Source organism: Tetrao urogallus (genome assembly GCF_951394365.1).
Source record: "Tetrao urogallus genome assembly, chromosome: 1".
Classification (NCBI taxonomy): domain Eukaryota; kingdom Metazoa; phylum Chordata; class Aves; order Galliformes; family Phasianidae; genus Tetrao; species Tetrao urogallus.
Window position 1 is genome coordinate 2,190,562 of NC_136813.1, and position 19,735 is coordinate 2,210,296.

General features: G+C 56.7%; 1 protein-coding gene across 1 annotated transcript in view; it reads left to right on the plus strand.

Moving 5' to 3' along the window:
• CLPB (ClpB family mitochondrial disaggregase) overlaps positions 1-19,340 on the plus strand; it is a gene marked incomplete at both ends in the record, with an annotated part of 55,326 nt that extends 35,986 nt beyond the window's left edge. The window contains 9 exon segments of the mRNA XM_079545947.1: positions 4,363-4,460; positions 5,865-5,979; positions 13,701-13,778; positions 15,006-15,061; positions 15,321-15,365; positions 18,885-18,900; positions 18,903-18,965; positions 18,968-19,044; positions 19,278-19,340. Of these exon segments, the coding sequence (XP_079402073.1) occupies positions 4,363-4,460; positions 5,865-5,979; positions 13,701-13,778; positions 15,006-15,061; positions 15,321-15,365; positions 18,885-18,900; positions 18,903-18,965; positions 18,968-19,044; positions 19,278-19,340 (611 nt within the window).
• Positions 19,341-19,735: the final 395 nt, after the last annotated feature.

The window sequence follows — 19,735 nt, forward strand, 5'->3', positions numbered from 1 at the left end:
AATAAGGATGGAGGGCAGAGAATAAGGATGGAGGACGTGGATGGAGGACAAGGAGTAAGGTTAGAGTACATTGAATAAGGATGGAGGACAGGGGGTAAAGATGGAGGACGAGGAATAAGGATGGAGGAGAAGGAATAAGAATGGAGGAGAAGGAATAAGGATGGAGGAGAAGGATAAGGATGGAGGGCAAGGACTAAGGATGGAGGACAAGGTGTACGGATGGAGGACATGGCACAAGGATGGAGGACAGGGAGTAAGGATGGAGGACAGAGAACAAGGATGGAGGACAGGGAATAAGGATGGAGGACATGGAGTAAGGATGGAGAACAGGGTGTACAGATGGAGGACATGGCAAGAATGGAGGACAGAGCACAAGGATGGAGGACAGAGCACAAGGATGGAGGACAGGGAATAAGGATGGAGAACAAGAAATAAGGATGGAGAACATGGAGTAAGGATGGAGGACATGGAGTGAGGATGGAGGACAGGGAATAAGGATGGAGAATAAGAAATAAGGATGGAGGACAAGGAGTGAGGATGGAGGACAGGGCACAAGGATGGAGGACAGGGAATAAGGATGGAGAATAAGAAATAAGGATGGAGGACAAGGAGTGAGGATGGAGGACAGGGCACAAGGATGGAGGCCAAGGAATAAGGATGGAGAACAAGAAATAAGGATGGAGGACAAGGAGTGAGGATGGAGGACGGCACAAGGACGGAGGCCAAGGATAAGGATGCAGGACGAGGAGTGAGGACGCGGGTCCAGCCGCGGCCAGCTGCTGCCAGGAGCTCTGCTGCTCCCCACCGCCCCCCGGCACGGCGAAGGCGGCTACCGGCGCCGCATCCCGCGCTCTATTGACACTTCTCCCTAATCTGAAGGAATTCAAGACAAATGGTTAAGGGGATGGAGTTAATAAAATTTGAAAAATTGAGGCCTGTCACTCCGCTAAACTTTTTTCGATACCACCGGCAGAAACATATTTCCCCAATGAGTGACCTTCCGCAGCTGCTCCTGCGTGGCGCGCGGGCGCTGGTGGTGAGGCGCCGCGCCATTCATCAAATATGATAAGCTGGGGCCTCCTCACGCGTGCAGGAGGTGCGGGAAGCACAGCCCGAGGTGCTGCCCAGGTGTTGGCTCCGTGACAGCGGCAGGAGGTGACGAATGGCCTCCCATTATGGCGGCGTGGGTGGTGGCGGGGCGGCGAGGTCAGGCGGCCGGCCGCGGCGCTGCGCCGTTAGCGGGGGGGGAAGGGGGGGTGACAGCGTTATTTATGGCGGCGGTGCTGGAGGTGGGGATCGACCGGTTGGGACGAGCCGGGTTCTATCAATTATTGCAGCAATTAGTCAAGTCGTCAAAGCCATTAACGGGGGGGGGATTAGGCCGATATGGGATGGACGGCCGTTATTGATAGTGCCGGGGGGTGGAGGACCGACCCTCGGCCGTCGGGAAGGGAAAGCCCCGAGGATGGCATCTCCAACCCTATGGCATCCCCGACCCCATGGCATCCTCAACCCCATGGCATCCCCGACCCCATGGCATCCCCGACCCTATGGCATCCCCGACCCTATGGCATCCCCAACCCCATGGCATCCCCGACCCTATGGCATCCCTGACCCTATGGCATCCTCGACCCCATGGCATCCCCGACCCCATGGCATCCCCAACCCTATGGCATCCCCGACCCCATGGCATCCCCAACCCTATGGCATCCCCAACCCCATGGCATCCCCAACCCTATGGCATCCCTGACCCTATGGCATCCCCAACCCCATGGCATCCCCAACCCCATGGCATCCCCGACCGCATGGCATCCCCAACCCCATGGCATCCCCGACCCTATGGCATCCCCAACCCCATGGCATCCCCAACCCCATGGCATCCCCGACCCCATGGCATCCCCAACCCTATGGCATCCCCGACCCCATGGCATCCCCGACCCCATGGCATCCCCGACCCCATGGCATCCCCAACCCTATGGCATCCCCGACCCTATGGCATCCCTGACCCTATGGCATCCCCAACCCCATGGCATCCCCGACCCTATGGCATCCTCGACCCTATGGCATCCCCGACCCTTTTGCATCCCCGACCCTATGGCATCCCCGACCCTATGGCATCCCTGACCCCATGGCATCCCCAACCCTATGGCATCCCCGACCCTATGGCATCCCCGACCCTATGGCATCCCTGACCCTATGGCATCCCCAACCCCATGGCATCCCCAACCCCATGGCATCCCCGACCCTATGGCATCCCCAACCCCATGGCATCCCCAACCCCATGGCATCCCCGACCCCATGGCATCCCCAACCCCATGGCATCCCCGACCCCATGGCATCCCCAACCCTATGGCATCCCCGACCCCATGGCATCCCCGACCCCATGGCATCCCCGACCCTATGGCATCCCCGACCCTATGGCATCCCTGACCCTATGGCATCCCCAACCCCATGGCATCCCCGACCCTATGGCATCCCCGACCCCATGGCATCCCCAACCCCATGGCATCCCCGACCCCATGGCATCCCCAACACTATGGCATCCCCAACACTATGGCATCCCTGACCCTATGGCATCCCCAACCCCATGGCATCCCCGACCCCATGGCATCCCCAACCCTATGGCATCCCCAACCCCATGGCATCCCCAACCCTATGGCATCCCTGACCCTATGGCATCCCCAACCCCATGGCATCCCCAACCCCATGGCATCCCCGACCGCATGGCATCCCCAACCCCATGGCATCCCCGACCCTATGGCATCCCCAACCCCATGGCATCCCCAACCCCATGGCATCCCCGACCCCATGGCATCCCCAACCCTATGGCATCCCCGACCCCATGGCATCCCCGACCCCATGGCATCCCCGACCCCATGGCATCCCCAACCCTATGGCATCCCCGACCCTATGGCATCCCTGACCCTATGGCATCCCCAACCCCATGGCATCCCCGACCCTATGGCATCCTCGACCCTATGGCATCCCCGACCCTTTTGCATCCCCGACCCTATGGCATCCCCGACCCTATGGCATCCCTGACCCCATGGCATCCCCAACCCTATGGCATCCCCGACCCTATGGCATCCCCGACCCTATGGCATCCCTGACCCTATGGCATCCCCAACCCCATGGCATCCCCAACCCCATGGCATCCCCGACCCTATGGCATCCCCAACCCCATGGCATCCCCGACCCCATGGCATCCCCGACCCCATGGCATCCCCAACCCCATGGCATCCCCGACCCCATGGCATCCCCAACCCTATGGCATCCCCGACCCCATGGCATCCCCGACCCCATGGCATCCCCGACCCTATGGCATCCCCGACCCTATGGCATCCCTGACCCTATGGCATCCCCAACCCCATGGCATCCCCGACCCTATGGCATCCCCGACCCCATGGCATCCCCAACCCCATGGCATCCCCGACCCCATGGCATCCCCAACACTATGGCATCCCCAACACTATGGCATCCCTGACCCTATGGCATCCCCGACCCTATGGCATCCCCGACCCTTTTGCATCCCCAACCCTATGGCATCCCCAACCCCATGGCATGCGCCGGCCCCGTGCTGCATCCCATCCCCTGTTGGCTCCCTCGTCCGCCGTGACAAGGCTGGAGCTGGAAATCACTCGGTGCCGGATGTTTGGGGAGGGCATTTTGCACTCTGTAGGCAGATGTGGGTCCCCAGTGCCAGCGCTCAGCAGCGCTCAGCTCCCTGCTCCCGGCTCACCCAGCCCACGTGGCTGCTGTGCCCTCAGATGTGGCTCATTCCCAGGAGCCAGGGCTGCATCACTGGGCATCCCATGGTGCCATATTGCTCTCTTTCCCATTCCCAGGTGCCATGTTTGTGTCCTTCTCATTCCCTTGGTGCCATATTCATGTCCCTCCTATTCCCATGGTGCCATATTTGTGTCCCTCCTGTTCCCTTGGTGCCATATTTGTGTCCCTCCTATTCCCTTGGTGCCATACTGGTGTCCCTCTTATTCCCCTTGTGCCACACTCGTGTCTCCCCTATTTCCCCACATCTCTGCCTCCTGACCTTGGCCTGCCCAGCTCTTTGCACCCGCTCCGCTGCTTCCCAGCACAGAACTGGGACCAGTTGGTTCTCACCACGCAGGTTCAGTTCTCTGCCGGCCCCCTCGCAGCTCCCCACAGCAGTTCAGTCTCTGGGCTCGACTGGCTCTTCGTTCCCAATGTAATCCCAGAGAAGAGAGGGGTTTTCCCCTGCAACCCCTGGGACTGTCCCTGCGTGCTCAGAGCGGACGTCAGAACAGGAGATCCACGCAGGAGACGCGCTGCGCGCCCCCCCTGCCCCAGGGCTCCCTGACCTCCTCCCTTTCTCACTGCCAACAGGTGCCAACCCCCTGCAGAAGAACGAGATGGGCCACACGCCGCTGGATTACGCCCGCGAGGGGGAGGTGATGAACCTCCTGAAGGCATCGGAGGCAAAGGTGAGCTGAGCTTCGCAGCGCGGCGCTTCTTCCGCGCGGGATCGGAGATCCCTGGGGACCCGGCTGAGGTAGGAGCTGCTGTTCTCCATCAGCAGGAGCCGTCAGGGGGTGGGGAGCCCCGCTTTGCCCCCCAGCTTGGGGCTGGGAATGCTCCCTGCTGCCCTGGGAACGAGAGCACGAGCGGCGCCGCGTTGCGCCACGTCAGGCTGCCGCTCTGCAGGTTGGGGATTTCAGTTTGCCTTTGGGAAACGTGAAGTGAAGAGGACTTGGAAGTTGGGGGCGATCGATGGTTGGCGAGGTGGCAGGGACTGCATTGAGAAGTGATTCGGCCAGGTGGCCAAATCTGCGCTCCCCAAGGATGGCAGAGAGGAGCTCAGATCCACATCCATGTCCTGAGCGTGGAACGTTGGCATTCCGTGCCGGGTGGAAGGGGGAAGCCGCAGAGCTGGGAGGCTGCGAAACCGAGCTCAAAATCCTTTGGATCTTTTTGGGAGGAGGAGGAGGAGGAGGAGGAGGAGGAGGAATCGCTGCTGGGCAAATGGTCCCCAGGGCGCAGCGCTGACAAAACCTGCTCCAAACCTGCTCCAAAGACGCCTCAGATTTTACGCTTTAACAAATAGACCGGGGAGAGAAAGGAGATATATTCCTGCTGCAGATGATGGTCGGTGTGTATAAAACATCAGGCAGCCCAGGCAGCTGTGATGAACGCAGCACCGGGGGGGACGCGGCGCTCCGGGGGTCGCAGCCGCCCCCAATTCCTGCGCTCCGCCGAGAGTCTTTGAGAATTTATTGCTCGTTTTAATCACTGCCACAGAATGAATTGGCAGAGCCGTTACCGAATGGGCACGGCCCATAGATTTTATTTACATATCCTGGTGACAGAATAACAAGGGAGTTTTCATATGTATTTTTAATTTATTTGGATCTCTCTCGCGCTCGTCGCGGCTTCCCCGCGCCCGGCTGGCGGTGGGGAGCCGTGAGCTGAGCAGAACGCTGAGCTCTGGAGGAGCAGCCCTTGGAGTCGCTGCCATCCTGCGTGCCACAGCGCGGGCTGCAGGGCTGCGTAGAGCCGTAGATCACAACCGTTCGAGTTGGAAGGGACCCCTAAAAGCCGTCTGGTCCACTGGTGGGACCCCCCCAGCTCCATCAGGTGCTCAGAGCCCCCTCTCCGTTCATCCTGTGCCTCGCCAGCCTTATCAGACACACTTCTTAATATCCACTCTAAACCTGCCCTCTTGTTGTCTCAAACCATTTCCTCTCGCCGTGTCACTCACAGTCCCTCCCCTTCTTTCTTACGGCCCCCTTTAGAACCAGGCTCCCTTTAGAACCAGGCCCCCTTTAGAACCAGGTGCTCCCCTCCTTGCTCAACCCCTTCCTGCTCCCAACTCTTTCTCCCCTTTGCAGTTCCAGGAGGAGCAGCGTCGCCGGGAGGTGGAGGAGCGCCGCAGGTTCCCCCTGGAGCAGAGGCTGAAGGAGCACATCATCGGCCAGGAGAGTGCCATAGCCACGGTGGGGGCAGGTGAGGTTTGTCTTAGGAACGTTACTCACTAACAGCTCACTGATGGCTCTGTGTGGCAGTTTGTACATAAACGCCCCCCTCGTGGGGGGTTTCTCTGTGCTCCTCACCCACGTGGGGATTTGTTCCATGGAGAAAATGGGAGCGCATGTGGTTACGCTTTGCACGGAGCAAGAGATCCATAGAGATCCTCTGGAGATCCCCCAGTCCATCCCCCTGCTAAAGGAAGTTTCCTAGAGCAGGCTGCAGGATCCCCTCTCATCCTTCTCTCCCCCAGCTGCTCAGCCTTCAGCCTGTCCCCACCACGAGCTGCTCCAGCCCCCACCATCTCTGCACCCTCGCCAGGCTCTCCCCAGCAGCTCCCTTTCTGCTTGGAGCCGGGGAGCCCAGCCCTGGGTGCAGTGCTTCAGATGTGCTCCCCCAGGGCAGAGCGGAGGGAAGGAGCACCTCCCCGTCCTGCTGCCCACACTCTGTGCATCTCAGGTGGCCTTCTTGGCCCTCGTGGCACAACTTGTGGTCAACCTATGGTCAACTGTTGACCAACGAGGACACCGTTGGCCTTCATGGCCACCAGGGCACACTGCTGCCTCACGGCCAACCACTGATCAACCACTGATCGACCCTTGGTCCAAAATATTGCTCAGCTGTTGGTCAACTGTGCGTCAGCCATTGGTCAACCATTGGTCAACCATTAGTCAGCTCTTGGTCAACCGTTGGTCAGCTGTTGATCAACCATTGGCCAGATATTGGTCAGCTGTTGGTCAACCATTGGCCAACCATTGGTCAGCTGTTGGTCAAGTACTGGCCAACCATTGGCCAAGTATTGGTGAGCTGTTGGTCAACCATTGGCCAACCATTGGTGAACTGTTGGTCAACCATTGGCCAACCATTGGTCAACTGTTGATCAACCATTGGCCAGACATTGGTCAACTGTTGATCAACCATTGGCCAGACATTGGTCAGCTGTTGGTCAACCATTGGCCAACCATTGGTCAGCTGTTGGTCAAGTATTGGCCAACCATTGGTGAACTGTTGGTCAACCATTGGCCAAGTGTTGGTGATCTGTTGGTCAATCATTGGCCAAGTATTGGTGAACTGTTGGTCAACCATTGGCCAACCATTGGTGAACTGTTGATCAACCATTGGCCAACCATTGGTGAACTGTTGATCAACCATTGGCCAACCATTGGTGAGCTGTTGGTCAATCATTGGCCAAGTATTGGTGAACTGTTGATCAACCATTGGCCAACCATTGGTGAACTGTTGGTCAACCATTGGCCAACCATTGGTGAACTGTTGGTCAAGTATTGGCCAACCATTGGCCAACCATTGGTCAGCTGTTGGTCAACCAAGACAGCCAGGTGCTTCTCTGCAGAGCTCCTATTGGCCAGCTCAGCTCAGCCCTGTCCTGCTATGTGTATTTATTCCTTGGCTGTGTGAGCGACGTCAGATCAATAGAGACCCTCGGCAGGCGGATGCAGAGGAGCGCTGCCCCGCTCTTCTCCCTCAGCATCCAACAATTCGCATCCCTGGCCCGGAAGCTGCAGCTCTGTGCAGAGCAGCATCAGGAGGTGAATACCTGCCCTACCTCCTCCCGTTGGTTCCAGCCTCCCTCGCACCTCCTGGCAGCGTGCAGCAGCGCCTTTCTCTGCAGGCGTTGTCGCTGTGCTTGGAATTGCGTGTTTTCCCCTGTTAAAAAAGAAATGAAGTCGTAAGGGAGCGGGGAGCCTGGCCTCTGGTGGCTGTGCTGGAGGATACAGGCTTGCGGCGCAGCTGGGAGGGAGCGCTGACGTTCTGATGGAGCTGGGGGGGGGGGGGGGTAAGGAAAAAAAACCAGAGCAGCTTTTCGGGCCAGCAATTCCTGCAGCCTCCCTGCACCCGAATGCAGGGCTTCAAAGCAGGCAGGGAGGGCCGAGGTCAGAACGGCAAGCAGGGCTCTGTCACGGATCCAAAACCCAGGCTGTGATGCTCACAAAGGGGGGGCGCAGGGCCAGCTCAGAGCCCTGCAAAGCGCAGCAGACACCCTCTGCTCCGACAGCGGCTGTGCCTGGGGGCAGCGGCGCGGGCTAATTGGGAAGCTTTGATTAATGGGCAGCGCCTGCTCCTGACACAGGTGGTGTTTGCGCGCATTAAAGCGGCCGCCTTTATGGAGGTTTCTCTTATTGAATTAGAGGGAATGCGCTCGATCCCCCCGCAGCCTCAGGACATCAGACCAAAAGGTAGAGGAAGAGGCTCCGACCTTCTCCTCCCCCCTCCTCCCTCCTGCCCCCATTTTCTTTCAGGAAGGCTCAATTTCCAGACGCGACTCTTTCTTCCGAGCACTCGTGCTTCTCTCTGTTCCCACTGCTTTCTGCTGCCACGCCGTGGGCTCCCCGGCCCCGCCGATGCGTTTCATTTGTAACAGCTCCCTAATTGAGTAATTGGATTTAATCCGCCGCTCGCTGCGCGATCCAAGCAGCTCCAGGGCAGCAAAAAGGGGACGGGAGCTGCGGGCGCTGCGTGCGCATGGGGCACTCACACGGCACACCGTGCCACGGCCACATTGCCACCAAAGGGATCCCGGGGGGCAGGAAACCCTCCTGCCATCCATGGGAGATGTGACAGAGCCCAGCTCTGCTTTCTGCCCCACGGAAAGGGAGGAGGTGGGGGCTGACAGCTGGGGGGGAACAGGGCGGCTGTGAGGGAACTGCGTGCAGCACAGGGATGGAGGTGATGGAGGTTCAGCATCAGCAAACTGATAGGGGACATTTCACCTTGTGATGTGACACACAGACACCTTCACCAAACTGATAGGGGACATTTCACCTTGTGATGTGACACACAGACACCTCCACCCAACTGATAGGGGACATTTCACCTTGTGATGTGACACACAGACACCTCCACCCAACTGATAGGGGACATTTCACCTTGTGATGTGACACACAGACACCTTCACCAAACTGATAGGGGACATTTCACCTTGTTTGGTGACACACAGACACCTTCACCAAACTGATAGGGGACATTTCACCTTGTGATGTGACACACAGACACCTCCACCCAACTGATAGGGGACATTTCACCTTGTGATGTGACACACAGACACCTTCACCAAACTGATAGGGGACATTTCACCTTGTGATGTGACACACAGACACCTCCACCCAACTGATAGGGGACATTTCACCTTGTGATGTGACACACAGACACCTTCACCAAACTGATAGGGGACATTTCACCTTGTGATGTGACACACAGACACCTCCACCCAACTGATAGGGGACATTTCACCTTGTTTGGTGACACACAGACACCTTCACCAAACTGATAGGGGACATTTCACCTTGTGATGTGACACACAGACACCTTCACCAAACTGATAGGGGACATTTCACCTGGTTTGGTGACACACAGACACCTTCACCAAACTGATAGGGGACATTTCACCTTGTTTGGTGACACACAGACACCTTCACCAAACTGATAGGGGACATTTCACCTTGTTTGGTGACACACAGACACCTTCACCAAACTGATAGGGGACATTTGAGGGACATTTTTGGTGGGCTGGTGGTGATGGGTGGTTGGTTGGACTTGATGAGATCTTAAAGATCCTTTCCAACTTTGGTGGTTCTGCCATTCAGTTTCGTTTTCCAGCCCCTTTTGCACTTTGTGGCAGGACTTCCTGCAGCTGAGTAAGGAGGGAGGAAGGGAAAGGGCTGTGAGGTTTTCAGTTTAGTGGTTAAGATTGTTGTAGGCAATCTCCTTTTAAATCTTAAAATGAGAAATTTTCATCGTGCTGGGCGGTTACAGTGCTGGAATCAGCTGGAGTGACAAAGCTGGAAGAAAAAGGACAGGCAGGAATGTCGCCCTGCCCTGACTTGAGGGAAGCTGTAATTCAGACCAGGTGGGATCCCCTGCAAGCGCTTCATTTCGGTGTTTGCAGTCTGGGTTGTAGCAAGGAAGGCTGGTAGGGGTCCAAGTGCAGGTAGAACACTGGGACCATGGCTTCAGGTGAGACAGGAGCAGGAAGGGGCTCATCCCCCATCCCAGGTCGGGGACATCAGCCCCTGGCACCCCGAGCCGGGCGGTCCGAGGAGCACCACGGAATGAATTGATTTGATAAATGGACATTTATTACGCTCACAAATTGGCTGAAACCAATTTCGGTCACATCAACCCCTGATAACTGCTGGGGTATTGATTTGTGTAAAGTAATACAGTGAATTTATCAGTTCAATAGCAGGCTGAAGGGCCTCTCGGAGACGCAGCGCTACAGTTACGCCGTTACGGATGGACAAAATAAACTGGGAGCGCAGCGGCAGCGCTGGAAATGGCTCCGAAGAAGAAGACCTGGCTGCCATCATTGGCCTCTTCACGTGGACATTGGGCCTGAATTCCATGGGGAAGCGTGGCCTGCCCCCCATGTCCGCCATCCCTGCAGCTGAGCTTGTGCAGAGGTTCAGCACAGACCTACAGGGTGGCAACGGAGAGGAGCTGGGTTGAGAACCCCAAGGGAAGGAGCGTTCCTGACGGCTTCCAGAGCTTTGCCCACAGGTTCTCAGGACGAGAAGCTCCTCATCCGTCAGACTGCTGTGCTTCGTCCCGAAACTTTCTTCCTCTTCCCAGCGCCGACCCTGCAGAGTTTGGAGGCGGAGAGCTGTGGGACGGCGGCCCTCTGCGTGCATGGCCAGAATGGTTTTCCAAAGCTTAGGGCTGGGCCGTATGCTGACTTTAAGGCTGCTTATAGGAAAGCTTTTGCACCTCGTCGCTCTGTCCATGTACCCAACACTCCCCAGGCAGCGGCAGTCAGCACCTTCCAGCCGAGACACGGCACTGAATCACAGGCAGTAACCTCGTGGCAGCCGTTATGCACGGTGTATATCAGGAGGGAGCCGAGCTCGTATCCATAAAGCCTGATGTCCTGCTGAAAAAAAAAAGCACGGCGCTTCACCTCGCCGCATCCGCGGCGCCGCGCGGGCTGACCCCTGCCACTGGTCACTCCGTGCCCCCGAGCAAAAGTTTATTACCTTTATTATCTCCGCTGAAATAGCTGCAGAAATTGTCGCTGTCCTCGTTATTCCCCATCCATTAAAAAAACAACGACGACGACGGCTGAGCGCGGGCGGGAGGCAGGGCTGCTCGGCGTGGAGATGCTCAGCGGTCGAGTCAATCCTCAGCCCTCCCGGCGTTCGTGCTGCTGTTGAGTGCCTTCCCTCTTCACCTCCTGCTGGCAGAGGCGACTTGTTGCTGTCCGTCCGTGGCTTCGTTGCTCGAGGATTCGCTGCGTGCGCCGATGCTGTTGCTGAGGTTATGTTCTCGTAGGATGGAATCGTGGAATCGTTCGGGTTGGAAAAGATCTCCGGCATCATCACAAGTTCCAACTCCATCCCACCCCACCGTGCCGCTCACAGAGCCGTGCCCGAGGGGTGGTGGGGTCACCATCCCTGCAGGTGTTGAAGGAGCGTTTAGGTGTTGTGCTGAGGGCGCGTGGGAAGTGTTGGCGATGGGTGGACGGCCGGACTTGGAAATCTCGGAGGTGTTTCCCAACCTTGGTGATTCCGTGTAGTCATTGAGGTCAGAAAACCCCTCTGAGATCCCCGAGTTGAACCCCATCCCATCCCCAAAATGCTGAGTGACCACAGCCCTCAGCGCCACATCGCCGCAACTCTGAGCACCTCCGTGGATGCTGACACCCCAGCTGTGCCGCTGCCCAACCACGCGCAGAGAAGCTGTTCCTAAAATCCAGCCTGCCCTGCCCTGTCACCCCGGTCGGATGGGATGCAATGAGAAATCACAAAGTCCAACTGCCATCCTCACCGTGCCCACTGGTAGAATCACAGAACCACAGAACTGGGAAGGTTGGAAATGACCTCCAACCGCCAACCCGGCACCACCGTGCCCCGCTAAGAGTTGTGGAATCAGAGCTGTGAAGGTTGGGAATGACATCCAGTGTAACTCAGCTGCCAACCCAGCACCACTGTGCCCACTAGAAGTCATGGAATCAGAGCTGTGAAGGCTGGAAATGACCAACCCAGCACCACTGTGTCCACTAAAAGTCGTGGAATCAGAGCTGTAAAGGTTGGAAGAGACCTCCAGTGTAACTCAGCTGCCAGCCCAGCACCACCATGCCCACTAAGAGTCGTGGAATCAGAGCTGTGAAGGTTGGAAATGCCAACCCAGCACCACCATCCCACTAAGAATCCTGGAATCAGAGCTGTAAAGGTTGGAAATGACCTCCAGTGTAACCCAACCACCAACCCAGCACCACCATGCCGACTAATTGTCATGGAATCAGAGCTGTGAAGGTTGGAAATGACCAACCCAGCACCACCGTGCCTGCTAAAGAGTCGTGGAATCAGAGCTGTGAAGGTTGGAAATGACCTCCAGTATAACCCAACCGCCAACCCAGCACCACCATGCCCACTAGGAGTCATGGAATCAGAGCTGTAAAGGTTGGAAGAGACCTCCAGTGTAACTCAGCTGCCAACCCAGCACCACCATGCCAACTAATTGTCATGGAATCAGAGCTGTGAAGGTTGGAAATGACCTCCAACCACCAACCCAGCACCACCATGCCCACTAGGAGTCATGGAATCAGAGCTGTAAAGGTTGGAAGAGACTTTCAGTGTAACTCAGCTGCCAACCCAGCACCGCCATGCCCACTAAGAGTCATGGAATCAGAGCTGTGAAGGTTGGAAATGACCTCCAACAACCAACTCAGCACCACCATCCCACTAAGAATCCTGGAATCAGAGCTGTGAAGGCTGGAAATGACCTGCAGTGTAACCCAACCGCCAACCCAGCACCGCCATGCCCACTAAGAGTCATGGAATCAGAGCTGTGAAGGTTGGAAATGACCTCCAACCACCAACCCAGCACCGCCATGCCCGCTAAGGCAAAAGGCCAATGGTCTGAGCTGGTGCCCATTTCTCACCCCGCGGCCCCATGCTGCCTGCTGGCGGTGCTCTGTTTGTTCCTCTTGGCTTAGAGCTCCCTTCCTCCTCTTCCACCTCTGTAGAGCAGCCTTTTGATTCAGTGCCTGATCAGATTGAGGGGGGTAAATCACATCTGGGCTGCTTGTAGGAACCCGGATGGGGTGAGAGGCGTCCCCAGCGCCGCAGACCAGACCGGTGCAGCAGCAGGGCTGTGCTGTCGGAATTAGGGGAGGGGAGCAGATGTTTGGGCCTCCAAACCCTCATTCTGTTGTGACAGAAGTAGGCATTTCCCCTCGGTGCCTTAACCTTTGGCGTCACCCATGGAGACAAACCTCAACCCGGAGCTCCGCAGCCTTCCCTCTTTTCATATGCACGCGAGAAGTAATGCAAGAAGAAAACACCGACCAACAAATCAACAACAACGAGAAAAGAAAAAAAAGAAAAAGGCTTGTGCAGAGCTGCTTTATTCACAGGAAGGCTGGCTGAGCTCGGAGCTGGAAGCCCGGCTCACCCCCTGTCCCCCCTCCTTGCCGTCTCCCTGGCAACGCTGAGTGCACATCCTGGAAAAGTTTATCCGAAATCTGCTCTGGGCAGCTTTCCAAATCCATGCTAACCTGATTAGGTGTCTCTGGGGCCTTTGCTGGCTAATCAAATTAGGTAGCACTAATGGCAAGGAGGACTTTGAGTGGGCAGAGAGCAGTAAAACATAGTGTATACTTAGTGATAATTATACTTGCTTTTGTGTCATTGATTTATATGCCTTCTCTACCCCCCCCCCCCCCCCGACTTTTGTTCCCGTGGCAGCTATTCGGAGGAAGGAGAACGGCTGGTACGACGAGGAGCACCCGCTGGTCTTCCTCTTCTTGGGATCATCTGGGATAGGTAACGTGAGCGGGATGCAGAGCTGCTCCGCAGCGCAGCGTCACAAAGGTTGCAGCAGAGCTGAGCGGATGGAATCCAACCCCGTCATCGTGCGTCCCGCAGCTCCACATCCCTGCCGTTCTGGGACACCCCCAGGGGTCCCCCCCAACTCCCTGGGCAGCCGTGCAGCACGTGGCCACTCTTGGGGGAAGATATTTCCCCTCGTAGCCCCAGCCTGAACCCAAACCCCAAAGCCGTCCCAAGGAAGGGCTGCACGCCCCCTCCGCATCCCGCAGGCGCCCATCCGCATCCCTCACTGCTCAGCCCAGCTCCAAAATGAGCATCTTCCCCTCGGAGGAGCACAGGCCAAGCGGAGCCCCACAGGGATTCCTCGTGGCTGGGAGCTGTGGCTGCTCACAAACCCCGTCTCCTCCTGCTCGCGCGGGCTCTGATCGCTTTGCGACAGCATCGTTGTGTTGATGCTGATAATATTTCTCCTCGAGCGGTGTGGCAGCTGATTGGCTCATGAAACGGGCAGAACGGGTTTTGCTTGGGGGGGTGAAGGGGGAGAAGGAAAGGAATTAGAAATCATGAGATTTCAAGTAACCAAACGGTGGCATTCAAAGCAAAACACCGGCGCTTCTCCTCCCTGGGCAAGGGCAGGGGATAAGATGTGAACGAATACTGAGTCAAGATATGAATGGGTATTGGAATAAAGTATGAATGGATATTGAAATGAGATGTGAATGGATATTGAAATGAGATGTGAATGGATGTTGGAATGAAGTATGAATGGATATTGAAATGAGATGTGAATGGATGTTGGAATGAGATGTGAATGGATATTGAAATGAGATGTGAGTGGATGTTGGAATGAGATGTGAGTGGATGTTGGAATGAGATGGGAGTGGATGTTGGAATGAGATGGGAATGGATGTTGGAATGAGATGGGAATGGATGTTGGAATGAGATGTGAGTGGATGTTGGAATGAGATGTGAGTGGATGTTGGAATGAGGGATGAATGGATATGGAGACAGGAAAGCCAAGCAGCGGAGAGCTGTGTTGTGTGAGTGGACGCGCTGTGTGGGGCTGGGGGTGCCTGGAAGACCAAGGGTCAAACGCCCCACTTGTCTCCGTATCAGACATTGTTCAGCTGACCGAGGCACCAAAAGCGTTCCGTCCTGTCCCTGAAATTCTTTCTGTGGAGAGGAGGTGGAACGCTGACCGTGCGCTTGTGTTTGCAACAGGTAAAACGGAGCTGGCCAAGCAGACAGCCAAGTACATCCACAAGGATGTGAAGAAGGTAAAGCTCCTCTCCCCTGTGCTGGTGGCAACGTGTGCTGGAGGGAGACCTCAGCCTCGCATCCGCAGGCAGCGTTGGGCCGAGGGGGCGCAGCTGCTCTCCGTGGAAGGGTTTTCCATTGAAAGCTTTGGCCTGAGGACAAAGCAAACGGGGAGCGTGGCCGTCCGTGCAGCCACCTCCTTTGGAGAGCCTCCCAAATGTGACCAAAGTCGGAGCGTTTGCATGGAGACTCACGTGCTGTGCTTCTTTTCTCTTCCAGGGTTTCATCAGACTGGACATGTCGGAGTTCCAGGAGAGGCACGAGGTTGGTCCGTGGGTTGGGGGATGAGTTTGGGGGGTTTGGGGCTGGCAAAGCCCCAATCATTCTACAAAGAGCAAGTTTTCAGTTCCTCCGGTTGTATTTGGTATCAAGCACAGCCTTAATATCACTTTTTCTTTCACTTTCAAAGTTGCCTCTGCAGCTTCAGCTCAACAGGTGAGAGTTTCTCACTGTAGGGAGTTGTAAGAGAGCCCTCTTCAGTTTTTACACCATTTCTGACTTGAAACAGCAGTGCAAGGGAGTTGCTGGGGTGAGCTCTGAGCTGTGAGGCCTCCTTTGGACCTGCTTGAGAAAGGTGATGGCAGTGAGAGTGGGTTTGGTCTCTTCTCAGTGGTGACAGTGACAGGATGAGGGGAAATAGCTTCGAATCATGGCGGGAGAGGTTTAGGTTGGATATCAGGAAAAACTTCTTTACAGAAGGGATGTTGAGCACTGCAATAGACTCCCCAGGGAGGTGGCTGAATCGCCACCCCTGGATGTGTTTAAAAACGGTTTGGATGAGGTGCTCAGGGACGTGGTTTACTGGAGGCTCGTTAGGGTACAATGGTTTTGTTGCGGTTGGACTTGATGATCTTTAAGGTCTTTTCCAACCCGAGCGATTCTGTGATTCTGTGAAAGCAGGAGCTGCTGCTTTGGTGTGGGCAGAAGCCAGCAGGAGGACAGGACTCCATCTCCATCAGCCCTCCTTCCCAGCTGGTGGTGCTGCACAGAGGGGGATGTGTGTCCCACGTGTCCCAGCTCCTCTGCGGGGGGCTCGGGGGCTGCCCCCCAACCTGCTGCAAAACAGCAGCGAGCTGCTGATGGGGATGGAACCAGCCTGGATGTGGAACAGATCCTCCTGGAAGAGTTGTTAAAGCACAGGAGGGATGAGCTGGTGATCTGAGACCGTCAGCATGGTTTCAGCGGGGGAAACGTCGTGCCTGACCCAAACGGCAGCCCTCTGTGATGGAGGGACAGCACTGATGGACAAAGGGAGGCTGGTTGGTATCACCTCCCTGGCCTTGGGCACGGCCTCCGCCCTCATCCTGATCTCTGAATGGGAGAGACGAGGGTTTGAGGGGTGGGCGTTTCGGTGCATAAGGAACTGGGTGGATGGCCATGGTCAGAGGGCTGTCAGCGTGCTCAGGTGGGGGTGGCGCTGAGCGGCGTCCGTCCTGGGGCTCCTCAACGTCTTCCTCGATGACATGGGGTGGGAGAAGGACTGGAGAGAAGGGCCTGGGGGTCCTGGTGGATGAAAAACCAAGCGTGAGTGCACTGCAGCCCGGCACGCTTTGGAGAGGGTGAGGAGGAGGAGGAAGAGAGCACTTCAAGCAGAGAGGCGAGGAGGGCAGCGCAGAGAGCAGCCAGGTGCTCGCATCTGCCCTGATGGATGGCCGTGGTGCCGGGTGCTGCCCAGCATCAGCGAGAAATGGAGGAAAAGAAGGCGGCGCCGATGGCTCAGTGCGAAGAAGGAGTCAGGAGCAGCGGTGTAAAACGCGAGACGTGAAACACGGCGCCCTGACAGAGACAGGAGGCAGAGCAGAGGGGAGGGATGGCGCAGAGAATTGCACGGGGAGCGATGCGCATTTCTCAAGCAAACAAGGATCGGGAGGTCAGGCCAAGAGCAGCGGCCCTGGGGGCAGCCCTGCGCCGATGGGCATGCGGAGCTGCGGCTGCGCTGGGAGCCCGGCTTGGGGAGACCCCGGTGTGGCTGCGGGTGATGCTGAGGGCTCGGGGCTTTGCTCTGCTGCCTCTGCACCCAGCTGGGCAGGTTGAGCCACGGGAGCTTTGTGGCTTCAGGCCGGGGAAGGCCAGGCTGGAGACTGGGGAACGGTTCTTCTTCCAAAGGGTGGCGATGCGTTGGCACAGCTGCCCAGGGAGAGGGGGGGTCGGGGTCCTCGGAGGTGTCCCAGGGCTGCGGGGATGGGGGGCGCCGTCCGCAGTTATGGGTTGGGGTGGATTGGGGGATCTTGGAGGTCTGTTCCAACCTTTGTGGTTCTGTGGTTCTGTTTAAGGCCATGGTCAGTGGATGGGTTGGGGTTGGATTTGGGGATCTTGGAGATCTTTCCAGCTATTAGGGCCGATTCTATGGCTCTGTTTAGGGCTGTGGTCAGTGGGCACGGCAGGAGGTTGGCTTGGAGGATCTCAGATGCCTTTTCCAACCGTAACAATTCTATGATTCTATTGAGGATCAATAGTGATCAATGGACACGGTGGGATGGGTTGGGTTGGATTTGGGGATCTTGGAGGTCTTTCCAACTATTAGGGCCGATTCTATGGCTCTGTTGAGGGCCGAGGTCAGTGGGCACAGCGGGATGGGTTGGGGTTGGATTTGGGGATCTTGGAGGTCTGTTCCAACCTTTGTGATTCAGTGGTTCTGTGTAGGGCCAAGTCAGTGGATGGGTTGGGGTTGGATTTGGGGATCTTGGAGGTCTTTCCAACTATAATGTTTGTATGGCTCTGTTTAGGGCCAAGTCAGTGGACACAGCGGGATGGGTTGGGGTTGAATTTGGGGATCTCAGAGTCCTTTTCCACCATAACGACTTTATCATTCTGTTTAGGGACAGGGTCGTTGCGCATGGTGTGTTGGGTTGGATTTGGGGATCTTGGAGGTCTGTTCCAACCTTTGTGATTCGGTGGTTCTGTTTAGGGCCAAATCAGTGGATGGGTTGGGGTTGGATTTGGGGATCTTGGAGGTCTTTCCAACTATTAGGGCTGATTCTATGGCTCTGTTGAGGGCCGTGGTCAGTGGGCACACTGGGATGGATGGAGGTTGGCTTGGAGGATCTCAGATGCCTTTTGCAACCGTAACGATTCTATGATTCTGTTGAGGAACGTGATCAATGGACACGGTGGGATGGGTTGGGGTTGGATTTGGGGATCTTGGAGGTCCGTTCCAACCTTTATAATTCCGTGGTTCTGTGTAGGGCCAAGTCAGTGGATGAGTTGGGGTTGGATTTGGGGATCTTGGAGGTCTTTCCAGCTATTAGGGCCGATTCTATGGCTCTGTTTAGGGCCGTGGTCAGTGGGTATGGTGGGATGGATGGAGGTTGGCTTGGAGGATCTCAGATGCCTTTTCCAACCGTAACGATTCTATGATTCTGTTGAGGAACGTGATCAATGGACACGGTGGGATGGGTTGGGGTTGGATTTGGGGATCTTGGAGGTCTGTTCGAAGCTTTGTGATTTGGTGGTTCTGTGTAGGGCCAAGTCAGTGGATGGGTTGGGGATCTTGAAGGTCTTCTCCAACCTTCACCATTCTGTGGCTGCCTGGCAGTGCTGGGCCGTGTCTGCAAAAGCATTTCCCCTGCCAGGAGCACTCTCCTGTCTCCTGTTTTCGAACCCCCCGCGATCACAGCGAGGAGCGGAGTTGTTGCTGATGGAGGACAAACGTCCTTCGCTCCCCACGCACCGCTTGCTGTCCTTCAAACTGCCTCCCAGAAGGACGCGTTGCAAAGGATGGGGAGCTCTCCGTTTGCCCACGCCGAAGCCCCGGCTCTCCTCTCACGCATCCTCTCCCCCCAGGTGGCCAAGTTCATCGGCTCCCGCCGGGTTACGTGGGCCACGAGGAGGGCGGGCAGCTGACCAAGAAGCTGCGGCAGTGCCCAACGCCGTGGTGCTGTTCGATGAGGTGGACAAAGCCCACCCGGACGTGCTCACCATCATGCTGCAGCTCTTCGATGAGGTGAGAGCAGGGCTTTGCGGCCCCGCCGTGCCTCTGTGCCGCTCCGCAGGCTTTTCTCCGTGCCTCCGAGGAGCGCACAGCAGGCGTCCGTCTCCTCCCAGCCCCACGCACGCAGCTTTTCCCATTCGTTTCTCAGGTCCCCATCCATCCTGGCAGGCAAACAAACTCCGGAGGTGTCGCGGAGTTTTGTTTTTCTTTTTTTGAGGATTAATAAGGCCATTTTTCTTGCATAGATCATCGCGGCGGCAGCTCAATGTGAAATCAATTCCTGCACCGCTCGCTTGACAGGGCAATAACCCAAATGTTAATCTCAAGCACCCAACGAGGATTTGTGTCACTGTGGTAGAGATGTGCTGCCGGAGACAGATCGAGGGGAGAGACAGCCTGGGGAGCAGCTCGTCTCTGCCTTCTGTTTCTCTCTCCCTCCTTTACTTTGTTAATCAACAGAAGGAGCACTTCTGAGTGGCTCCTGCGTGGCCAAACCAAAGCTTGCTCTGCCCCACATCTCCTGGCTGGGGTGGGATGGGATGGGGATGAGGATGGGATGGGATGGGGGTGATGGGGATGGGGATGGAGATAGATGGAAACAGAGGCAGATGGAGATGGAGATAGAGGTAGATGGTGGAGGTGGAGATGGAGATGGAGGTGGGGATGGAGATGGATGGGATGGGTGGGGTGGGATGGGATGGGG